At 41.9% G+C, this 25,537-nt stretch overlaps 2 protein-coding genes across 2 annotated transcripts in view; both read left to right on the top strand.

Annotated features, from left to right (window-relative positions):
* LOC128473786 (tetraspanin-33-like) lies at positions 1 to 21,719 on the top strand. Its single transcript, XM_053456024.1, has 8 exons — positions 1 to 131; positions 773 to 830; positions 3,218 to 3,342; positions 6,161 to 6,235; positions 10,120 to 10,215; positions 11,487 to 11,615; positions 18,166 to 18,327; positions 21,070 to 21,719. The coding sequence occupies exons 1-8, from the start codon at positions 75 to 77 to the stop codon at positions 21,361 to 21,363; spliced, it is 996 nt and encodes a 331-aa protein (XP_053311999.1). The 5' UTR covers positions 1 to 74; the 3' UTR covers positions 21,364 to 21,719.
* A 2,258-nt stretch (positions 21,720 to 23,977) lies between these two features.
* NWD1 (NACHT and WD repeat domain containing 1) overlaps positions 23,978 to 25,537 on the top strand; it is a 33,763-nt gene continuing 32,203 nt past the window's right edge. Inside the window, exon 1 of the mRNA XM_053456032.1 lies at positions 23,978 to 24,499. The gene's annotated coding sequence lies outside the window, so the exon portion shown is untranslated. The remainder of the gene's footprint in view (positions 24,500 to 25,537) is intronic.

Consider the following 25,537-nt stretch of genomic DNA (forward strand, 5'->3'; position numbering starts at 1 on the left):
CATCTTCCTACTACCTCATTGCAGGGCTAGGAAAGATTTCTGGGCTCCAAAGCCCCTTTGTAAACTAATATACAATGAGGACCAACCAGATTGTGAAGTATTCTCTTTTTGTTTCGTGTTATCTGTTCTGGGTGAGTTTCCTTTATTTTTTATATCACTACTGCAGGACACATTGTGCAGCTGTATTGTTAAAAGTGGTGATTATGGCACTGAATAGATTATTGTGAAGAGGAAGAGAATACCTTCTGTAAATAGTAACTGTTCCTCTTTTATTTTTATTTTCTTAAACTTTTTACTTAAAATGTTACAATAATCACTGTCTGGAATCACGCAACTGGAACAAGGTGTGCCGGACAATTAACTAGGTGCCCCATTTTCAACGATGACAACCACAAACACTGGTGTGGACACAATCCCTGAACTAAACATGCAGTATTTGAAGGGCAAGGGGAAATTTTAGGGCTGGTCAGATTCATTGAATTTTCCCCTTGATCAAGAACACCAGAGCCATTATGGAGACTATACACAGGGCAACTCGAAGGAAATATGGAACAGCTCTGTAAAACAGCACTACTACTAAGGGTACAGGAATGTCTCAAATAACCACGATAACACTGAATAGACGTCTGAATGTAGTTAAGAATGTATGGATTTACTCTGAATATGTACACAGATCACAAGTCAAACATTACTTGGAGTATAATAGGCACTATCAAAAAAGTCTAAAATCCTTAAAACATTAATCAAACGTCACCCCATTCTTTCTATACAGGTGGCTAGTGGATTGATGATTTCAGTGGGAATGTATGCTAAACTTTGCAATGAGACAAGTAAGTATACACTCTGAGATGTTAAAAAGGTCAGTGCATGCTCACTTATTAACCACACCACACACCAATCCTAAGCAACACTTGTACACACTCTAAACTCCATATTCACATTTATTACATATATCATAAACCCAAATAAAAATTGAGAGGAGTGTCCTCCCTAATGTTACATATTTTTCTTACATTAAGACAAGGCGATTAACAATAAGAAATGAGCAGCCACCTTAAAAGGCGAAAGAGCTAATATTGAACATTTTGTGCATTTGCACTTACATTTTGTTTACAATATATCTACGTATATCTACGTAAAATGGGTAAGTTAAAGCACAGTTACGTAAGTTTAAGCACAGTAGCAACAAAAAGTTGGGCATACCAGCATTTATGTATAAATTTGTCTTAAAATATGATCAAAATATCATCAATAATTAACAAACACAGGGCTGGTACAAGGATTTGTTTCACTCTCTTTGTATACCACCCATCATACACTTGACCTGAAGAAACTAAACTCAATTTAAACTTTGCTTCAATGCAAAGTAGTGAGTGTACAGCCTGTATAACAGTGTAAATTTGCTGTTCCCTTAAAATAACTCAACACACAGCCATTAATGTCTAAACCTTGGCAACAAAAGGCGGACTAGGTGGATGCATGATTCTTGTTAGATTCTATGTTTCTATGCATGTTAAGTGATGTAAAATGAGAAAGAAGAAAATTACAGCTAAACATGAGCACCGCAGAAATATTTTAATTTTATCTGGATCTGGAATTGGCTTTTATATCACCCTAAAAGAGAAGTGGTTCTGTAAGATCTCTGACTAACTCGTTGTGCTTTAAAGCACGTTCAGTCACAGTATGTATGTGAGCGAGCATGGATGTATACTTGTGTGTGTGTTTGAGCATAGATGTGTACTTGTGTGTGTGTTTGATCATGGATGTATACTTGTGTTTGTGAGAGAATGGATATGTACTTTTATGTGTTTGAGAATGGATGTGTACTTGCGTGTGTGAACATGGATGTGTACTTGTTTGTGTGTGAGCATGGATGTATAATTTTGTGTGTGAGCATGGATGTGTAATTGTGTGTGTTTGAGCATGGATGTGTAATTGTGTGTGTTTGAGCATGGATGTGTACTTGTTTGTGTGAGCATGGATGTATAATTGTGTGTCAGCATGGATATGTACTTGTGTGTGTTTGAGCATGAATGTGTACTTGTGTGTGTGAGAGCATGGATGTGTACTTTTGTTTGTGTGAGCATGGATGTGTACTTGTGTTTAAGCATAGATGTGTACTCGTGTGTGTGTTTGAGCATGGATGTGTACTTGTGTGTGTGTTTGAGCATGGATGTGTACTGGTGTGTGAGCATGGATGTGTAATTGTGTGAGTGTGAGCATGGATGTGTACTTGTGTGTGTGTTTGAGCATGGGTGTGTACTTGTGTGTGTGAGAGCATGGATGTGTACTTCAATGGAGGTGCTCTTCTACATCTTTGGACCAGACAAGGGAGATCAGAGACAAATATGTCTGTCCCCTTTCTGAACTTTCCCATTAGGTTTCTAGGAATGAAATTAAGCTGCAATAATTTCATGGGCTATTTCTTTAGCAGATGTGTGATATTTTCCCGGCAATCCATTTGCACAATTTTGTCGCAAAGTGGTAAAAATGTACATTGTTACATTGTTAATGAAGACTTTAACATGTTTTCTTTAAAAATCAATTACTTACAGTTGCAGCTCCCAGCTTCCTCCTTGCCACGAGGATTGTCAGTAATTGGGAAATAATAAATTTTCGCAGTGTTTTTGCATTTTTGCACTCATATGTTTTGACAATGGACAACAAGTCTTAACAGGGCATGTGGCTTAACTAAATCTATCTGTAGCAGATAAAAAGAAAAACTGGCTTGCCTTCACAGGGGCAAAATGTGTCGGTCCCCGGCACTCAAGGGAGTAAGAATAAACATAATGTTGCACTAAATTTTTGAAAAAGACATGTATTGTCAATTGTGTTTCTATTGTTTCTCTCATTGTTTATCTCTTTAGTTGGATAAGTATATCCTACTATATCTGGAAAGACCTCCAACAATTTGATCATTATGCATCTTTACAGATAGGCTCAAGACCCCAAAATTAAAAGTAAGGAGGCAAAGGCAGGTCTAAATTTGGGGGGCTGAAGTTTGAGCATGGCCCTCCTCACCTGTTGTTTCCATTTGATGGTGCTATTTAAAACAATAAATAATAATAATAATTTAGCTGGACGGCATCTTTAACACGAGTAATAGAAAGAAAACCGGTATAATATTTATGATAAGAAGTATATTTTAAATATTTACAGTAATATAACCTGCTGAGCTTAAGACATTATATATCATATGTTCTATATTGCCTGCCAGGTATTGTGGATTCTCTTGTCGCAGACCCTGCTTTCATCTTAATTGCTGTGGGAATCCTAATGTTTGCTATAACCTTCATTGGATGCATGGGAGCCCTAAGGGATATACATGTACTGCTGAAAATTGTAAGTAGATCCCCACTTATTAACAATCCATTTCTTCTTGTGCACAGTCTGTGATTTCATTATCCTTTAATCGGGGATGCACAACTCCCAGTTTGCAAACCGACCAGCAATTGTATCCTTGACTGAAAACAAGCATTTAAAAAGTTTTCAACTGAGATGCTAGTGGTAAAGCCAGGGCCGGACTGACCGACCGGGATACCGGGAAATTTCCTGGCTTTTCCCGGCGCCTAATGAAGTTAGGGGGGCTGGTGCACACACCGCGCCGCCCAATGGCAGTGCTGAGGCACGACCATTGGGCAGTGCGGTGCGTGCACACTACCCCTTTTAACTTCATGAATGCCGGCCTTCACCAGACGCCAGAAGCAGTGGTAAGTCGGGGGGGGGGGTTATATGGGGGCTTAAGGCTTTTTGTGCCGCTCTGCCCCATGATATGCCTTTTAACCCCCTTTATGCCACTCTGCCTCCAGAAATGCCTTTTGACCCCCTATATGCCACTCTGTCCCATGATATGCCTTTTAACCCATAAAGCATTTCTGGAGGCAGAGTGGCATAAAGGGGGTTAAATGGCATATCATGGGGCAGAGTGGCATAGGAGGGTATAAGGCATATCAGGGAGGCAGAGTGGTATATATGGGGGTATAAGGCAGTGCCGGACTGGGAATGAAAAGCAGCCCTGGAAACATTTAGAGACCAGCCCCATATAGTTTATCTTGCGGTCAAGCTCAGGTACCCACACGCACCCCTTACACATACCGGAGACACTATTTGCCATACAAATAACTATCAAACATTCTTTTTATCACATTATTTGTATTAAAATGCCAGAAAGCATAAGTGTTGAAAGACCCCAATAAATTAAATACATTAGACATAATGGAATCAAAACATTTGCTACTGCAAAAATGTTTAGATGAAAAAGTTCCATTCAGTGGAACAAAACAGTGATCACATTATTCTTCTTGAAACTTTTGGCTATTAATACCACCGCAGCTGTTCTAGCACTGCATCATCCAATGAATACCTCATCCCAGATACATTATTAATTTTTTTTAAAAAATTGCACACAGTTCATGGTGCAAAGTGGTCTGCCAGTATGTTTATGTAAAAGGTCCTCTCTTAAGGGGAAAGGACTGTGAAACCAACGGGAATAATGAAAACAGTTCTAAATTGGGTTTCACTCAAGATCCCAACCACCATTGAAGTTTCTGCGATTAATCCTTTGTGATAAAATATGCAGATTGAAATAAGAGTAAATAACACAATACCTTTACTTTTCCTCTCACTGATTTCTGGGCCTAGAATGTTTTGTCCTCTGAAGTGACTAAAAATTCAGGAGGGCGTTTTATCTCTGCATAAGTAAACATTAAAGAAATCAATTTGTTATGACAGTAAGTACAGTGCACACACCAACACCCAGACACACACACCAGGACAGGCTCTGCCACACCGACACCCAGACACACACACCAGGACAGCCTCTGCCACCCCGACACCCAGACATTCACACCAGGACAGGCTCTGCCACACCAACACCCAAACAGACACCAGGACAGGCTCTGCCACACCGGCACCCAAACACACACACACCAGGACAGGCTCTACCACACAGACACACCCAAACACACACCAGGACAGGCTCTACCACACCGACACCCAGACACACACCAGGACAGGCTCTGTCACACCCAAACACACACACACACACCAGGACAGGCTCTGCCACACCGACACCCAAACACACACACCAGAACAGGCTCTACCACACAGACACACCCAAACACACACCAGGACAGGCTCTGCCACACCGACACACGGTCACGAACCAGGTAAACAGGTCGGGTAGGAGCCCAGGCGCAGTGGATACTTGGGGTTCTGTCTGTACCCCACAATGCATAATAACTGTGGGATGATACCAACGGGCACAAAGAAATACACCACAGGCAGAATACTAGGATATAGTCTGTTTTGAGGAAACTGGCAGGACAAATAAGTACAGGTAATAAGTCTCTTGGCAGCGAACCGGACACACAGCAGGAAGCCCACTGGCAGGGCTTGATGGCAGGGAGCCCACTGGCAGGGCACTCGGCTTGGGAGCCCACTGGCAGGGCACTCAGCTGGAAGCCAGGAACAATTCAGGAGCAGGTACACAGGATGCCAAGAACAAGTCAGGATCAGGTACAGGGCCAGAGCAAAACGTTCCTATAACTTCATTAATGCAAAGGCCCTGACTGAAGGGCAGGTTTATAAAGGCAGAGTTAATCCAGGTAACAAGGCCCAGCTGCTTGCAATAACAAGGTCTGGGTGCTCCAGAGAAAGAAGGATGGCCACTAGTGGTTGTAGGAAAACATGAGAGTGAATAATTAGTGCATAGTCCTGACACACCCAAACCCACACCAGGACTGGCTTTGCCACACCAACACATCCAAACACACACCCACCAGGACAGGCTCTACCACACCGACACATCCAAACACATACCAGGAAAGGCTCTGCCACACCGACACCCAGACACACACACCAGGACATGCTCTGCCACACTGACACCCAAATACACACACACCAGGACAGGCTCTGCCACACCGACACCCAAATACACACACCAGGACAGACTCTGCCACACAGACACACATATATTGATGTTTTATATATGTTGAATTGTGAATGAAATGCTGTTTTGGGGTCAGATTGTCCACAAAGTAGCATACTAGTGGGTTATTGGTCAATTTTCCTTATGACAGTTCTCCAGTCATTGTGAAATGCAGTATTCAAGTCATATGGATATTTTACATCGCAAATGTACTGTTTGTCTGTCTTACAGTTTGCCGGCGTCATGGCTCTAGTCCTGATTCTTCAGTTTGTGGCAGCCATACTCGGCTTTATGTTCTCAGGAATGGTAAGCACCTTTTTCTTGAACTTCACAATGGGATAATTGCTTTGTGAATTTACTGTAACTGGATATGTTGGGTGGAATGTCACTGTTAAGTCTTCAACTTGATAAAAAGTAAAATTTAATAATATAACTGTATCAATAAAACTTTCTTTGAGAACTTCAGGAACTTGAAAATGAGGTTCTACTTATCAAGTATCCTTTCCCTGCCATTAACCTGGTGGCACCTCACATGAGAGAGAAACTCCTCCTTCCTAGTTAGGCAGGACTCAAAAAGCAAAAGGTATGCATAATCCCCTCCTCTAACAGTAACTCAGTGACAGTAAAAAAGAAACTCATGAAGCCAAAATACTGCAAAAGTGAAAAAGGGTTTATTATGTAAACAATAGGGTGGGAGAAAAAAGTGTGCCACCAAGTTAATAGCAGGGAAAGGTAAGTATAAAAAGCATAAGGGGGGGGTATAAATACAATCAGCAGAAGGAAAGGCAGAAGCACTTTCCTGTCAAGCTCTACACCCCTAGAACCCAATTCCATTAAATGATACCGTCTGGAAAAGTGTGAACAGTACTCCACGTAGCAGCCTTACAAATCTCCTTAGGAGAAGCAAGAAAAAGTTCATCCCAATAGGTCGCCACTGCCCTGGCTCTAAGTCTAAGCGGGGGAACCTTGTAAGCAGACAGTGGTACGGACAGCTTGAGTAGTCCACCTACCAACAGTTCTTTTAGAGGTGTGTTTGCCTCTGTTCTAGTCTGTGTAGCATACAATCAGGTTAGGAGATACACCCCAAGTTTGAGTTCGAGATAGAAAAATGTACAAACATCTATGTAAATCGAGACTATGTAGACATTCTTCTTTATGACTGCTGGGATGGGGAAGGAAGCTGGGAGTTTGATATCCTGCTCTCTAAGGAACTTAGAATAAACATTGGGAAGGAATTCAGGGGGCAGGGAGAGTACTACCCTATCTGGAAAAAATGTGAAAAGGGTACTGAAGTAGACAATGCCTGGAGTTCCCCTATATGCCTAGCAGAAGTTATGGCCACCAAAAATGCCACCTTTTGGAACAAAAAGGGCAAAGGAACAGAATCCAGAGGCTCAAAGGGGGCTAGAGTAAACTGATTCAAGACAAGATTGAGATCCCAGGGCATGGACTTAACGAACCTGGGAGGTCATATTCTATATAAAGTTCTAGAAAACGTGCAGAAGGACCTATTGGTGGGGCTAGATCAGAGTCTAGCATGGCACTAAGGGCAGAAATGTGGACCTGAATGGTGGCAGGAGCCAGTCCGCTATCAAAACCTTCTTGTAAAAAACCTTAAGTACATCTGTGAGGGCAGGACATAGGGGAGAGGCCCTTGGATGAGCATTTCCATACCATAATGTACCACAGAGAGGTCACCATCTTTCTGCTGCGTAGTAAAGTTTCTGTCACAGAGGCGGAGAACCCCTTCATTCGCAAGAGCCTCCTCTCAGCATCCAGACAGCCAGCTGGAAATTCCACTCCTGAGAAAACACGTTCAGTACAACTGGCTGGTTGTCAGGGTTCAGTGAAAAAAAAAGCGGTGCAGTTTGGTGTTCCTTCTGGAAGCCATTAGAAATATTTATGGCAGACCTCATTTGTCGACCAGCAGCTGGAAGGTGTCTTTGTGCAATTCCCATTCCTGAGGAAGAATAGGACGACGGCTCAGATAATCTGCCTGGCAGTTCAGCTCTCCCTTGATATATAGAGAGGACAGCAAGACCTGGTAGGCCTTCTGCCCAATTGCAGATTTGTAGGGTTACATGTAAAAGTGTCGAGCTTATCGTGTCTCCCTGCCTGTTCGTCCTTGCGATACAGACATTCTTGCCAGGATCTTAAGGCTTTCTCTACCGCTAGTAGCTCTAAAAGGTTTGAGGGTATCACCTTGTCTGACTTGGGTTAGAAAGTTTGCTCCCCAACCTTGCTTGCTGGTGTCTGTAGTGATCACCGAAGAGGACTCCCTCAGCCAGGATCTTCTTAATGACAAGCGATCATTGTGCAGCTACCAATTAAGGGAAGCCAAGCCAAGGATAGCTTCTGGCGTCATGAGGAAGGTTTGGGAAAAATGAAACTCTTACTTCTTCTCTTACTTGTATGAAGTGCCTCTAGAGCCTTGTTCCCAAGGAAACCTTTGATGCCGCCAATCTGAAGACCTGTCATATCTTCTCTGGTCTCCTTGCCTTTGATGAAACCTGGTCTGCTGGCGAAAAGGATGGAAACGTTTTCTGAAAAACACCTCCTTCTGAGGCATCCAATGCTTATCTCCCGTAGTCTTTTCTAGGAGAGAATCAAATTCTGAGCCAAATAGAGTTTGACCAGAAAAGGGTAAATTCATCAGATGTGACTTGGATGGTGTATCGGGGGTTCCAGCTTTTTAACCATAAGGCCCTTCTTGCAGAAACAGCTAAAACAGAAGCTCGGGCGGACATGCAAATGTTTTCAACTGAGGCATCACAGAGAAAAGCCACTGCTTGTTTAACTGCAGAGATGTTATTTAGAGTTCAATCTGTACCAGCCAAGCCTTGACAGCCCTGGCTACTGATGCTGCAGCAATACTGGGCCGAAAACCAGCCGTAGAGGCCTCAAAGGTCTTCTTCATGGCCGTCCTTGCTTTGCATTCCATAGGGTGAGAGAATTGGAAGGCATCCTCCAAAGGCAGAGATGTGCGTTTCATTACTTTGGAAATTGCCGTATCGACTTCAAGTGATCAGATGAAAAAGGAAAAAATCTTCTGGTTCTCCGGGACAATCCCAATTTCCTATCAGGGTGGTCCCATTGCTCTTTGATGAGTGATGATAATGCTTCATGGATCGGAAAGGATGGGGTTCTTCTTCAGGAGACAGGCACATAGCAGACTTAAGCGTGTTAATTTCCTCTGCTGGAAACAAGTATGCAGGGCAATCAGAGCCAGCAATAGCTTTCATGCATGAGGGACATATTTGTTTCCTGAGTTGTGGATAGTTTTGCCACAACCAGGACATATCAGGTGTTTAGATTTGGAGGAAGCCTTCCTAGGCTTCCCCTCCTCAGGCACTTCAGAAGTTTACATGGCAGTAAGTGGCAGCAGCAAATCAAGTTAAAAAGCCACCTGCATTCAATATCCTGTTCCGCTCCTATAAAATCCTCCGCCTCTTGCAGCCACTTCTTTCTTATTTTGCCCTGCAAAAATGCCTTGTCCATTTCTCTGTGTGATGTAGCCTTTCCTGGGGAATTCAAATTTCTCCCTCATGTCGCAACGGAAGTAACGCACACTATGGGGTGAACACTGTTACACAGTGTAATAGTTCCACAGTGCTGGAAAAGGATCACCAATGGAGAGGGGCATCTCCTAGAGGTTGCAGGAGCGCAAAAGAGGCAGAGGAGATGGGCACAAGAAGGGAGCACAAAAACTCTAACAAGAGCCAGAGGGCACAAGAAGGTAAGACCAGCCCGACCAAATGCTTAACATGTTCAGTAAGTGACCTCAACCTAGAGGTCTAGCCCAGTTTAGAACACCACCTAGGGCAATTAAAATAAAAAAGGAATGACACCTGGGGTAGGGAGAAAAGCACTGATGTACTGTTAGGGGAGGGGATTATTTATACCTTTTGCTTGCAAAAATTCCAACAGGTCACTCCAGATGTAGTGGGAAAACTATGATTTTCAGTTTGGCATCTTAGTATCCAGGTAATGTTAGTTCAATTTAGCTGAATTAAGGCATGTTAGTTCAATTTAGCTGAATTAAGGCATGTATGGATGTTTGGGCATCAGCCAGGCATGCTCTCATAACGAACTAAAAGAAACACAAGGCAATATGTCTGTTTGCTCATAGGTAGCTCACTGATGTACATAGAGATTATTATTTTAATATAATTGTTTTTTGCCCTTTTTAGGTTCTAGAGAAAGTGACTTCTGTGATGTCAAAAGCAATCACTCGATATCGAGATGATCTTGATCTGCAAAATTTTATTGATTACCTTCAGAAAAAGGTGAGATGTCATTAACAGCTGCAATATCTTTCTCTACTTATAATAGCCCTGTCACTCTAGCAGTTGTCGGTCACTCTGGACAGGCAAGGATTGAACCACAGTGCAAGTGCTGCAAGAGTCTGACTGACCCTTTACGTTAGGCCATTTACATGGCGCAGTTAATGCACTCAGGAGAGTTGCAGGCGGAGCAATTGGAGGGAAGAGGGGACAGGTGCATTTTGCTGGAAACCAGATAGAAGTGGGGAGGACAGCCATTGCAGGAGAGCAGAGAGGAGAGCAGAGAGATGGCTCTTGTAGAAAGAGGGAGGATTGATCATAAAAAAATTGAAATGCACAAAAGACACACAAAACTTGCTCTGTATAATTACCGTATTTGCTCGATTATAAGACAAGGTTTTTTTCAGAGCAAATATAGGCTTAAATTAGACCTCAAATAGGTCTGACTATGAGACGACTAAGATCCAGATCCCCCGCAGCTGGATGGGATCCAGCATTGGGATGGGGAACTCTGATCTCTGACAGCCGGGGAAGGTCTGTGCGATGGACGCAGACAACCCCCCGCTGCTAGCCACACCTCCTTCCGGCTGCAGCGTAAGTTGTCTACGTGAATCGCGTAGACATCTACACACTGCCCCGGCTACATGACAGGGGAGTCAGAAGCATCGGTAAGTTGGGGGGGGAGTGTTAAATGGGGGGCATAAGGCATCTCTGGAGGCAGAGTGCTCTATGAAATGCCTTTTAACCCCCTTAATGCCACTTTGCCTCCAGAAATGCCTTACACCTCCCTATATGCCACTCTGCCCCATAATATGCCTTTTAACCCCCTTAATGCCAGAGTGGCATATAGGGGTATAAGGCATTTCTGGAGGCAGAGTGGCACATAGGGGGTCAAAAGGCATATCATGGGGCACAGTGGCATATAGGATTAAAAGGCATATCATGGGGCACAGTGGCATTTAGAGGGTTAAAAGGCATATCATGGGGCACAGTGGGATATAGGGGGTATAAGGCATTTCTGGGGCAGATGTGCATAACTGGGGGGGCAGGTTGGAAAATAGAAGGAAATAAAACCAAAATTCTTTTCCCAATCATAGCTTTTATTAAAAAAATAGTTTACATATTAAAGTAATATTCAGATTTGGGGGGTCGTCTTATAATCAGGGTCGTCTTATAATCGATCTGTATTTAATGATGATTACAATTATGAAATACTTTGCTGCAAACATCTAAAGAGTGCAGTATAGTAAGTGCATTAAATCCTTCTCCTGAAGTTTCAGTGCTGCGGAGTAAACACCTATAGAGACTGGTCCCTGAATATTTACTTCTACTGTGTGGAAAACAACCCAAGCCTGGAAAGCTGTGGGGTTCCATATTCCTGCTGCATCAAGGAAAAAGGGCAGGTAAGTTTTTTTTTTCTCTGACATTCATGACAATGATCTTATATTAACTATGTCTCTTTGTTTTTTTTTGTTTTTTTTAAATTATTCTTTATTCAATTTTTTTAAAATAATTATGACAAACAATTAACATGTAAGTTACTTGCATAATAATTAAAGTAACCTACAGTGTACTTCTTACAATAATCATTAGTTTGTAAATTATAACAAACATACATACAATTAGACACTACGACAAAGCTCTTTGGATTAATAACCTTGGTAACATTTTAGATCTCCATGAGGGGTCTACATTTGGCGAAATGTAAAGGTTGAACTCATCAGCAGAACACAAAAAATATATATATGTATGTATAGAGTTATTGAATTCTCAAGAACTCCCTGAAATATATGTGTTCCAACTAGACCAAATTTTGTTATAAAAAGCTATATTGTTTCGAAAAAAATATCTCTCTGAAGTAGCCTGTATTTTAATTTGATTATAAATTTCGTCCCGTGATGGGGTATCATGGCTTTTCCAATTTCGGGCAATACATATTTTGCATGCCAATAATATGTTGATTAACAAAATTCTATTAAATTTAGGTATTTGCGGAAGGTCTAAGTGGAACATAAAGATTTGAGGCGTCAAGAAAATCTTAATACCAGTAGCCCCCCCCATTATCTACCCTTCCTCTCCCTGCCGCCCCCCATTATCTACCCTTCTTCTCCCCCCCCCCGTACTTACCTTTCAGCAGTCCTGCGGTGAGTCTCCCTGCTCGGTCTCGGTGCCGGCTTGTAATGCTGAGCACCGGAAATGACGTCATCTTCCGACGCTCAACATTACAAGCTAGCACCGAGACCAAGCTAGAGGGCTCGCAGAGGAGAGAGGGGCGCCGAGCGGGTACTGACAACTTGGTAACATAAAACCACTCGACGCCCTCTCTCTCTCTCTCTTCTCGGCTTTAAAAAAAAAATGGGCCACCTGGAGCGGTTGCCCCACTCGGCTCCATTGTCGGGCCGGCCCTGCACACACCCCATCACCATCACTGTAAATAACCTTTTCCAAAAAAAGTTTTACCCCTATATGAGATTCGACTTATACGTATATAACTTAAATTTAACATAACTAAAGGAGGTCTCAGCCAATCAGGAGAGACTGAGAGTTCAGAAGCCTCTCCTGAACACCAACTATATCTTCTCATGTCTGTAATGAGTGTATGTATATTATTAAATCTGAAACATGGTTTCCAAGGATTCTTAATAATTAATATATAATTGTATGTGAATTAATGTGTATGTGATACAGTAGCGTACCTAGCGGGGGGCGGGGGGGGCGGTCCGCACCGGGTGCCGCTCATCAGGGGGGTGCCAACTTGCCGGCACCCGGCACCCCTCCAGAGACGGACAGTAATGTCCGCCGCTGGAGGAGCAGGCTCGCAAGAGAGCGGTATCGGAGGTCTTTAACAGACCTCCGGCTCCCTTGAGTGATTTTAAGCCGGTTCCCTTGAACCGGCTTAAAATCACTCAAGGGAGCCGGAGGTCTGTTAAAGACCTCCGATACTGCTTCCTTGCGATCCGCGCGTCAACTGCTGCTGTGCAGAGGGCACTGTGGGCGCGGCTTCAGTGCCGCCGGCGGCACTGAAGCCGCGCCCACAGTGCCCTCTGACCCGGAAGAAGACAGAAGAAGAGGAGCGAAGAGGAAGACTGCTGTAAAAAGAAAAGACTGCTGTAAGAAGAAAAGAGGTAGAAAAGAAGGTAGGAAATCATTCATTAAGACTGAGTGACAGTGAGAGTGGATTGGTATGTGTGGAATGTGTGGATTGGTATATGTGTGGATTGGTATATGTGTGGAATCTGTGGATTGGTATATGTGTGGAATCTGTGGATTGGTATATGTGTGGAATCTGTGGATTGGTATATGTGTGGAATCTGTGGATTGGTATATGTGTGGATTGGTATATGTGTGGAATCTGTGGATTGGTATATGTGTGGAATCTGTGGATTGGTATATGTGTGGAATCTGTGGATTGGTATATGTGTGGAATCTGGATTGGTATGTGTGGAATCTGTGGATTGGTATGTGTGGTATGTGTGGTATGTGTGGAATCTGTGGATTGGTATGTGTGGAATCTGTGGATTGGTAAGTGTTGATTGGTAAATGTGTGAGAGTGATGGGTGTTATGCTGTACCATTTCCAATGTCTTTTTCATTATAATTATGCTCTAAAGTACATCATAACTCCCATCACTCTATACTGTTCTGTACAGTGGCAGAGCTGGGAGACAGAGGCCTTGCACCCCCACCGCAGGGTGCTGGTCAGGTTCTATGTGGGCAATGTGGACGCTGGCTTTGGGGTGTGCAATCTGTGATCTATGCCTGTAATTTAGGGTGTTTTATCTATAACTTTAATGCTGAGTTTTTTATGTGAATTCCAATTGATCAATACCTGCAAAGCTGGGTTTGTGTGTTAATGTGTTGGTCTGTATCTGCTATGCTATGTTTCTATACATTATTTATGTTTACCAGCAAATACAGGATTTGTATGTCTTATTCAATTGATCAATACCTGGGGTGCTGTTTCCATGTGTTGTTTATTTGATCTATACCTTCAGTGCTGAGTGATTTCCAGTTGATCTATACCTGCAATGCTGGGTTTGTGTGTTCTGTTGATTTATACCTGCAATGCTATGTTTCCATACATTATTTATGTATACCTGTAAATACAGGTATACGTGTTGCACGTGTTGTTTATTTGATCTATACCTGAACTACAGGGAGTAATTAAAAGAGAGTTGTGGTTTAGTGACGTAGGAGACAAATGGACTTTGGGGATGATTACGGGGAGAGGACCTCCCAGTGTCACGGTGCAGTTAGAAGAAGGGAAGGCTGTACTGACTCTCACAGTCTTCCCCTGATCTGCAGTTGAGGGCAGTACAGCATAATCCCTATCACTATACATCGATCTAGACATTTACAATAATGCAGCATAACCCCTACCACTATATACTAAGCCAGACACTGAAGTGGTAGGCCTACACCACATCAATGGCTTTGTATATAGTGATATGGGTTATGCTGCATTATTGTAAATAATTAATAATGTATCAATGTGTGCTCAGTATAAAGTGATAGGTGTTATCCTGTATCGCCGGCAATGTGGGCCTCAGTATATAATAACAGTTATGTTGTACCACCATCAGCTTGTGCCTCAGTATATAATGGAAACAGTTATGTTGTACTACTGTCAGCGCGTGTCTCAGTATATAATGATAGCAGTTGTGCTGCACAACTGTCAATGTCTGCCTCAGTGTATAATGAGAGTTATGTTGTACTACTATAAGTGTCTAGCTCAGTATATAAAGATAGCGGTTATGCTGTACCACCATCAATATCTGGCTCAGTTATAGTGATAGGTGTTATGCTGTTCCACTGTAGTATCTGGCTCAGTGTATAGTGATAGGAGTTATGCTGTTTCACTGTAATGTTTGCCTCAATATATAATGAAATTACTTAAGCTGCACCACCGTCAATGTCTGTCTCAGTATAGAGTGATAGGCATTATGCTGTACCACCGTCACTGCCTGGCTCAGTATATAGTGATAGGTGTCATGCTATACCACAGTCAGTGTCTGGTTCATATAGTATATATAATCATGAGTCGACATGGCAACACCACTATATATGCAAATGCTTAAATGAAAAGAGAACAATGTTATGGTGACTCCTGATTATAATATCAGAATTTTTTTTAGTTTATAGTGTCTTTAGCTGCTTAGCCAGTACTTAATTTGTAATGTTTGTCACTCATTTGTTAGGTCTTCTTAGAAACTTGTTGTGTTTGTTGTTTTTTGGGGGGGGTTATTAAAGAAAGCACTATTATATGTTCAGTAAATGTTATTTAAACATATTTATTTTACTTATAAGTTATTAATTTATTTTTTCAGATTTCTTGTTGTTTACAGTTGACATACAGTTTACAAATTGGTGCAATAAATATTCTTGCCAACATAATTTTGTAGATGTCTTTACATTTGGGGGGGTGCCACTTACAGGATCCGCCCCGGGTGCCAAATACTCTAGGTACGCCCCTGTATATATGTATATATACATATATATATATAATATATAAAATGTATTTTATGTGTGTGTGACGGTATGCATATGTGAATCAGTTTATAAATATATATATATCATATCTTCATAGCCTGTCCCTGAATGGCAGAAAAAAAATGTGGTCACCCTACCTAGAAGCAAGGCTGGTGCAAGGCAAAAACATAATTTTGCCGCCCCCTGGCTCCACCCCATAAGCCCTTCCCATTTTGCCACTTACTGAATGGCTGCGGCCAGCGGTTGCTGGCGCCCCTCCAAGTATTTCAGTTTGTTTTGCAATTGAATTGTTCACATTACATTAAAGGTGGAAGCGTTCTGCCATTATTTATCTTTGTCTCATTCTTTATCATCACAAGAACCTCGCATTTTAACAGGGGTGTATAGACTTTTTGTATCCACTGTATATATAGATACCACCTGGGTCAACATCCTCGGATGACTACTCCATAACCACAAAATCCATGGACACTGGGGCATTCTGTTGAACACAGTCGAAAAGTTTTTTATATGCCTTTTCCAGTTCCCACTCCTGTGTAATTAAAAAGTCTAAATCACCTCTCAGTCCATATGGGAGGTCTCACTCCCTGAAATCCCGGATGTCCTCAATCTGCCACTCCGCTGTACTGCCGAAGTCCGGATCCTCCTGAAGATTATCCCATAATAATCCCGGGCCACCAAAGTCATAGCCCTCTGGAGAACATTCTTTCGCAGTTCCCCAATATGCTTGCTCTGCATGCCAATGCAGAGCCCTATAGCGATTTTCCAGCTCTACATTCTGTTGGACCAGCTTGTCCAATTCAGATATCCATTGCTCCTGGGGTTGCTGTCCCAGGAATGAAATCCGTAGTTCCCACTGGTCTCTCATCCTTTGTTCAGAGCTTGGAAGACACTGACCCCGGCGTATAACAGCCTCCTGGAGGGCCACCTACCATCATGACCGTCGATCAGTTTCCTCAGTTTCTGGTATTGTTCTGTAGGCAGAGCAGTGGTGTAGCAGCAGCCCCTGGAATTCTGATGTCACATCCATGTCCTCGTCAAGGCGACCGAAGTCTGCCGTCCTGTTGGTTAATCCAGGTAGAAAAGAAGTGTCCCTCAGACTAAGAAGCAATCCCACCTCTTGCCACCAATGTCACGGATCTGGATAGTCCGACCGACTACTTCCGCTGACTTGTGCTCCCTTAGCCTGGGACAACACACTTTCCCCAGTTTCCCAGTCACTAGCCAAGTCTCAGTGTAGGGTATAAACCAAACGAAGACTGATTTATTTTAGACACACATGGCTGGATACATCCAGCAAAACACACATTAACATAAAACAAGATATTGGGATAGAAAGCACCCCCTTAATCTGCCTCCCAGAGACAACAGGGGCAGTAAAGGGATTGACAATACAATAGGGTCCCAACCTCTACTATCTATTACTGGCCGAAATCAGTTCCACGGTTTGGCCGGGGTAAATGTCTGTAGTGGTGGAACTGGGGGAGGGGGGAAGACTGACTTATACAACATTAAACTAAAACAATGGTGGTCACTCCCTGGTTGCAGATCCAAGCTGTCTGCCGGAGATAATCCCCTTAGCAAGTGATAGGATGATATACTGCTGGGGATAGCCACAGAAGTCTTTACAAAGTCAGGACCCTTAGTCAATCGGGCGGAGGCTAGCAGTCAGGCCTCTCAAGGGGCCCCGGTAAAGGAGGGTTCCATCACACTAACAACACTCAATTATAGTGCCATTACATTCAATTTGACAGATCGAAGCCACAAACTTTGGCCCCAGCAGTCAGAAGGAAGACCATGCTGTCATTCACCGGCAGGGGTTTAGCCCTATCGTTCCATATAGGCTACAACATCCATTTTTTGTGATGTATCCCCTACATCAACAGTCGTGAAGTGGCTCAAATGCTACACTGCTGCATCAAATTTTTCCGGACTATTGCAGTAGATATTGGTAATATTGATGTCAAATATTAAAATGTAGACTAAAACTGATCTGCCTTAGATGTAATAACTATATGAAATCCAGTCTGGAATAGGAAGTTCTTGTGACTACTGTTTTTCCCTGCAGATTTTCAGTTAGGGAGTCATATTTATAAAGACAATGGTATATTGGTTAAATAAATAATGCAATGTATTACTTTGGAATCAGTATTGACAAACTAAAACATAGAAAATTATTTAAAATACTTGTAGAACTCATAACACTCTTAAGCTACTGTCATCATTCACAACTGTAGTGCACACACTTCATTCAAAGACAAAATACACCCACACATAAGCAATAGAAGATGACAGTGGAGGTCACCCATTGAGCAATAGTCTGGCTCTCTTCTATGGAATATATTCTGTGTAATCCAATTACCAGAAGCCTTATTGTCCCACACAATCCTTCACTAAACTCGAGAGGGGAATAAAGTCACTCAACCTGTTTGTTTTAAAAGCCCTGAATGCTTTGTTCTTACAGAATGTCATTAATACCATGTGTGGGTATGAGACTCAAAACCTCATGCAGTGGGATGCAGGGGATCGCATCTACGTGGAAGGCTGCTTGAATAAGATTGTCAGTTGGGGCCGAGGAAATCTTCTGCTTCTGGGTGGAGTTGCCATGGGACTTATTGTCCTAGAGGTAGGTAGCTAATAATCTAAATATATTGTCCAAACTTTTTATATGGACAGATGTATGAAGGTAGTGCAGACCATACTGACCTCTAAACAAACTATTACCCCCAAAGCCCAAAACCCACCAATAAAAAACACACCACAGCATATTGGATTAAAATAGGCCAAAGCTTTCTTAAACATAAAAATAAATATGCACTGTATTAGCCTATACCTTTAATATGTACAGCCTTTAAATAATAAATAACAAATATAAAGAAACATACATACAATATAAACCAAACATATTCCAAGTACCGTATTGGCCGGAATATAGGCCGCACTTTTTCCCCCCACTTTAAGTCTTTAAAGTGGGGGTGCGAACTATATTCGGGGCCGGGACATGCAGCTCCGGGCGCCGGGCGCCGGGCAGGCGGCAGGGTTAGGATACAGATCCCCCGAAGCGTTGCAGGGGACCTGCATCCTACTCTCCGATGCGCTCTGACACCCTCCCCTGTCGGCACTTTCCACGGGGGGAGTGCCGGCACGGGAGACTGTCTAGGCGCATCGTGCAGACGTTCACCGGCAGCAGTGGGGAGTCCCGTCAAGGGAGATTGTTAAAGCACATCGTGCAGACATGCTGGCAGCGGAGGTCGTTTACGTGCATCGCCGCAGCCGGTGAACGTCTGCACGATGCGCTTAGACAATCCCCCGTGCCGGCACTGGAAGTTGTCTACGCGCATTGCGTAGGTGTCCCCTGCCAGCCCCGCAAGACACACGGGAGTCTGCTTTGGTAAGTCGGGGGGGGGGCACATCTTGGGGGCAGAGTGGCAGCGTATCTCGGAGGGCAGAGTGGCAGCATATCTCGGGGGGGCAGAGTGGCAGCATATCTATTCTACGTTTTTTTTAATTAAGAAAATTTTTTCCTTAAAAAAGCACCTAACTTTAAGGGTGCGGCCTATATTCGGGTGCGGCCTATATCCGAGCCAATATGGTAATACAAACTCGCCTAACACAGTACAAAACTAGCATCGTTCTTGCCAGCTCCTTCTAATACCGGTTACCATCACACAAGAAGAGGGAACTCACCTCCCCCCTCGTCCAACGATACTGACAGCTCCCTCCGCCGCCCACAATCATGCTAACCACCAGCTGACCTTAAGCTCGGTAGGCACGTCCAAGCTCATTGACCACACCATACCAGAGGTCAGGGGAGGATTGAACCGAACTTGCCTTCCTTCACACCAGCACAATAACCTTAATTTACAACCACTCTTTTACCGGCAAGGACACACCAACCGCCACCAACCCCGCTGTTTGACCCCACAAATCAGCGGGGGTCTCCACACACCAAAGCCATGGCATGTTACACCGCTTCCTACAATGCCAAGTTCAAAAGGTCCAGGCCAACCTCATTCAAATGTACCCCATCACTAGGGAAAAGGTTCAAAAACTCTATGCCACACTGCCACTCCACCAATCTCCGAAACAATCCTAGAAATCCATCTATTCAACTTCACCCTCAACCACTCCAAAGCCCTCTGACTATGAGCCTGCCGCCAATACTTCTGTGCAATCACCTCCAACCAAACAATCCGCACACCAGAAAACATGCGCCTACCCAGTATCCCTTGTGGTTGTGGCAGCACCATGAGATTTCTGAGGGAAGCAACAAGCCTTCAGGCTTGTCTGGTGTTTGTAGATTAGTTTTAAGTGGAAGGGTTTTCCCCCTTAGTTTTAAGTGGAAGGACTTTCCATCACCTTTACCCACCATAACTTTTGCCCCAATACCTAAAGGACCTTTATACACCATAACAAACTGAAAATGGGACAAAAAATGTTCATCCCGCGTCGCACAGACCTTCCCCAGTTGCCAGAGAGGAGGATACAGGTCCCCTGTGGGGGGATCCTCATCTCTGGCAGCCAGGAGAAGTCTGCACGATGGGCTCCTCCACTGCTGCCGGGGGTTCTATGGTGGAGCACTGGAAGGTCATGTAACACCCCAACGGAAGTGCTGGCAGCAGTGTAGCTGTCTGCGTCACACAGACATCCACAGCTGATGGAGAGGAGGATTCAGGTCCCCTGCAGCGCTGCGGGCGATCTGGCTCCTCACCCTGCTGTTTGCCCGCAGCAGGGCTAAATGGAACTGCTGTGCAGCCCAGTTGCTTATAGGCCACGGACTAGTACTGGTCGGCAGCCCGGTGGTTGGGGACCCCTGTCCTAGGCCATCAAGCAGGCACAGAACAATCAAGTAAGTGATTGCTGGCTATCTCAAAAAGTGGTACTGACCTGGGTCACCAAAGGGTCACCCTTTATCCTGTCTGTGATCCCCAGAGGGGTCATGTACATACACCAATCACACAGCACTCACCCACACTGATACATGCTACCTGTCCATCCAGCTACGCTAAATCCCAGGGGCCTAAGTATTTTGCAGCTTTGGTTGAAGGGCTAGAAACTAGACTTGTGCAAACACATAACATACATATCAAGTTATAAATGCCAAATAAGTGTATACAAATATATGAAAAGAAAACCCATATAAACATGTTTTTAAAATACAGTATGGTGTCTGCATCTGATATTAGAATATTAGCTAGAATAATATGTTCAGAAATATATATAAAAAAAAACATTGCAGTCCATACAACTCTTTTTGGTTGCTAGTAAAAAAAGACTACATAATAAATTATGTATCCATGAGTTAACATTAATAAGACTTTTGGTGTACACTGATTTGAAGTATGCTAATAGTCTGTCTTTTTCCTAGATTCTTGTAATCTGCTTGGCTGTTGTTATGATTTATGATATTAATTTCATAATGGAAAGACGAAAGAGCACAGTTCCAGTGACAAGCGTGCGGAGAAAGCAAAATGAAGAACCCTGCAGAGATAGAGAATTTGTGAGGGAGCTAGAGTGCAGGGAGGTAGAGAATATAGAAGAATATATGAGGGAACTTGTGTGTGTAGAGGAAGAGTTTCCAAAAGAACTGGAGTGCATGGAGATACAGAGAAGGGAGGAGGAATATGTGAGAGAACTGCATTTTATGAGAACAGTTGACTGAATTTCTTCAACAAGCTGGGCCTTCTTTAACCTGAAGAACAGACAGTCCTTAGAAGATCCTTTCTCCGGAGATTAGCCTGGATTTCTGTTTCTTAATACCAGTACTGTGAATAGTTCAACACTTGAAGATAATGTGAATTAGTCTTGGGCGCCCAAAAAGTGCTATTTTCCGCTGGAACACCTGTATTCTCAGTGAATACTCAAACTCATCTCTATACTTCGGCACAAACTTATAGAAAGCATCTAATATCATTGCAGTTGCTCTCTCTCTCTCTCTCACACACACACACACATATATTATAGGAGCTTAATTGTTAGATCAATGTTTATCCAACATTCAAATATTGGTGAGTCTCTTTATGACTAAGGCTACCAAAAATGCTTCTTGTTTATGCTCACAGTAATATTTTACATTTCCAGAAAACACATTGTCATAATTCCAGTTTTAGTGCTTTGAATTATGTGGGTTTGATATCTCCTAAATATGTTATGGAAAAAAAAATTAGTCTTGTATTGCGGGAGGAGTGTAAGAATCCCTGCTACTATCAGATTTAAGTACCCAGAGAATTCTAAACATTGGAAAAAAACAAGGAAAAATTGCTTTTATACAGCAAACAAAAATATTTGTCAAGTCATTGAATATGTCTCATGAAATACAAGTTTTAACTATATACTGAAAATAATTACAATAAAATGTTTACCTTAACATAACAACGTGAAGTTTTTATTTTACAATATTATATAAACATACAAAATACAGCTACCCCAGGAGTTATAACATGGCTTTCTTTTATGGCTCATCCATTAGTTTATTGTATAAGCAAATGAAATATTTTTCATTTATACTGCTATATGAAAATGAAGCCAAATTGTAATCTGATTCTTGGACCTTTATGCTGTATGTTTGCTATATATGTTTATATATGAATAAAATATTTATGAAAAATAAATAAATAAAAACCATGGCTTTCGGGTAAAGGTATGTCAGATTTTGTAAATAATTATTTGTATATTATTAATGCTTTAATATTTTCCCTGAATGTTTTTAATGAATTTTAAGTTGTAATATCAGAAGTCTCTGCTGTCAATGAGATTGATTTACTATTCAGTGGAATTGAATGAACACTTTACACGTCAACCATTCTTCAATGAAAATCATAAGACCATAAAATCATGTTAAATGAACAATGAAATCATGCTTCTTTTGTTATAACCCAATCTAGATAGATAGATAAATAGAATATAGAATTATTGTGCCCTTAAAGGTCATTTGTATGGATAAGAAATGTGAAACAAGTTGTTATATGCTCAGCGCCCATGTATAGATTAGGGCCCCCGGACTGCTTTCATCTGGTGAATTTGGGCTATCTTCTGGTTTCTTTCTCTATGTATGGATACCAAAACAAGCCAACGCTATTGTGACAAATGTTTGCAAGGGGAATAGCTAGAAAATCTTCCTTTCCTACTTTCTCCGTTACATCTTCATTCATGCCAGTTACTCCATATCTCCTAGAAATCTTCACTTAAAATCTCCCTCATGGTTTTAACCAAGACAGTACTTCTTTAGAAACATAGAAGTTGATGGCAGATAAGACCAATTGAGCCAATCCAGTCTGCCCATTTTTGTTGATGTAAAGACTCAAACTTCAATCAGTCCTTGGTCTTAGGTTCAGGATAGCTTTGTGTCTATCGCGTGTATGCATACATTTCCGTGTTCCTCTATAACTTCTAATGAGCTGTTCTTTTTATCTACCACCCCCTTACTTTACATTTAAGCTTTTAACCCTCTTGTTTTGGATTATGACCTCTTGTTGCTATTACATCTTTTCTCTCTTTCCACCCAGCTATACATATTGAGATCTCTTAATCTTTCCTGAAATCTTTTATCCTGCAAATTATTTACTATTTTGGCAGCACTCCTCTAAAATGACAATGTCCTTCTTCCGATGGGGTCTCCAGATCTGTACTCTAGATGAAGTCTGACCAGAGAACTGTTAAGTGGCAGAACTACGTCCCTCTCCCTGCTACTAAAGCCTCTTGCTATACAACCCAGCACCCTGCTTGCTTTTTCCAATGCTTTGTTGCATTGCCAGCTTTCCATAAATTGCTCAGAAATGATTACTCCCAAGTCCTTCTTCTGTTGTCACTTAACAGTGCCCCTTTAACAATGCTATAATCTGCCTTGGGACTTTTATGTCCCAAATGCATTATTTTATATTAATCAATGTTAAATTGCAGCTGTCACACCCTGAACCATTCTTCTAATGTACTTAAACTATTTGTCATCTTGCTAGTTCCACCAGGAATGTGTACCCTGTTGTAAATCTTAGTATCATCTGCGAAAATATTATAATACTTTAAGAGCTTTTGTAATATCCCTAAAATGGTCGGATTCCCTTTCGTTGCTTTCCAAATCAATATTAAAGGCTTTGCAGAGGCATGTCCTCCCCTAGCCCCCACCTATAGTCTTTGGGACTAATGAAATGTAAGCAAAGTATTCTGTGAGGCCTGTGAAGATCACATGAGCTTGGGGTTTTTTAAATCAGAAATTTATAAATAAAATAAACAGTTACAATGTTAGCTTTTGCATGACCGGTTATAATGTAGTGAGTTGGCATTTCATCTTTCCCTGCATCAACAGATGACATGCGTGACAAAGTAGCCTTTGACAATAGTGGTGACCATCAAAACAGGTTCAACTTGTCTTTCTCACAATACCTGTGAGCCTGTATGTTCTAAAGTTTAATGTGCAAAGAAAGCTCCAGTAAATATTCTCTTCTCCCAGAAGACTAATTTAAACTACCCCGAGTGTAACAGTTGTTGTTATAGAGATGGGACAATGTTACATACACTGAGTTTCTCACAACATTTCACTGTACAAACGAGCTGCTGGACTGTTTCTAACATCTTACAGAACCTTTAGAAAGTCTTCTTCCTCCTAAAACTTTATGTTTTCGTTTGTTTCTTAATATTTGTTTATTTTTAGAGGTTGATATAATTAGAATTTCTGAATTTCTTTGACAAGCTCCAAACCCCAAGTGACATTATGTGTGGAATTTGAATTGTTTTGGGAAATTTCACTTTTGTAAACTGGGCCCCTTTGGACATCACCTTGAAGAAGACAAAAAGTTATCCAGGTAAATATTTGGATGCAATAATAACACGATTATGTGTTTGTATAGATATAGAATGCTGAGAGTCTGCGTAAAGGAACGGCACAATGATCCGTCCACACAGAACTGGAATGCCGGTTAACAGTTAATTGGTAACCTCACAGCTACATCTGTATACACTGATTACCGCCTAAAAACGTGTATTTGCATTTGTTTCACCAAAATGGATATTATCCAATAGTTACTTTTATTGCATACCATGTAGAAAAACAGTGGCAATAGTTTTTCAGCTCGCTTGTTGCACGAGACGTCACTATCACCCACTGTGTAAATACATTGCTAATGACTTAAATAACATAACAACGTGTATTTTAATTGTTATGTTAAATTATGAGTGCAATGAATTTGGGCAAACGAATAGTTTGGAAACTAATAGAATGTCCTTGGTCATTGCTGTACATCGAGGACTTTGCCCTTTTTAAATATAGAAAGATTTCCTTAATCCCTAGCTTTATCTTATATCTAGCTTAAATTTATGCCTATCACATGTTTGCGTAAATGCCTTCACTGTAGTAACAGCTACCATTTCTGCTAGAAGGCTATTCCATGCATTCCATTCAGTAAAGTACCGTATTTGCTCGATTATAAGATGACCCTGATTATAAGACGACCCCCCAAAATCTGAATTTTATTTTGGGAAAGAAAGAAAAAGCCTGAATATAAGACTCTATCGGAAAAAAGTTTTACTAGTAAATGTTAATTCACGTAAACTATTTTTTTTTAAATAAAAGATATGATTGATAAAAAAAATTTTTTGTTTTTATTTCCTTTTATTTTCCAACCTGCCCCCCAGTTATGCACATCTACCCCCAGGCTTGCCACTCTGCCCCAGAAATGCCTTATACCCCCCTATTTCCCACTCTGCCCCAGAAATGCCTTATACCCCCTATATGCCACTGTGGCCCATGATATGATATTCATCACTTTGGGTTTTTTTGTATTTACTAAATGCTATTTCTTGTTTTTTTACTATTCTGGCCACTTCTGCTACAGTTGGTTCTT

Source organism: Spea bombifrons, chromosome 1 (genome assembly GCF_027358695.1).
Source record: "Spea bombifrons isolate aSpeBom1 chromosome 1, aSpeBom1.2.pri, whole genome shotgun sequence".
In the NCBI taxonomy this organism is placed as follows: Eukaryota; Metazoa; Chordata; class Amphibia; order Anura; family Pelobatidae; genus Spea; species Spea bombifrons.

Excerpts from the sequence above, each read along its gene's own strand:
- LOC128473786 (XM_053456024.1), top strand. The coding sequence starts at position 75 with ATGAGGACCAACCAGATTGTGAAGTATTCTCTTTTTGTTTCGTGTTAT. Across the intron at positions 831-3,217 it reads TAAACTTTGCAATGAGACAA|GTATTGTGGATTCTCTTGTC; the intron begins GTAAGTATACAC and ends ATTGCCTGCCAG. Across the intron at positions 3,343-6,160 it reads TACATGTACTGCTGAAAATT|TTTGCCGGCGTCATGGCTCT; the intron begins GTAAGTAGATCC and ends TCTGTCTTACAG.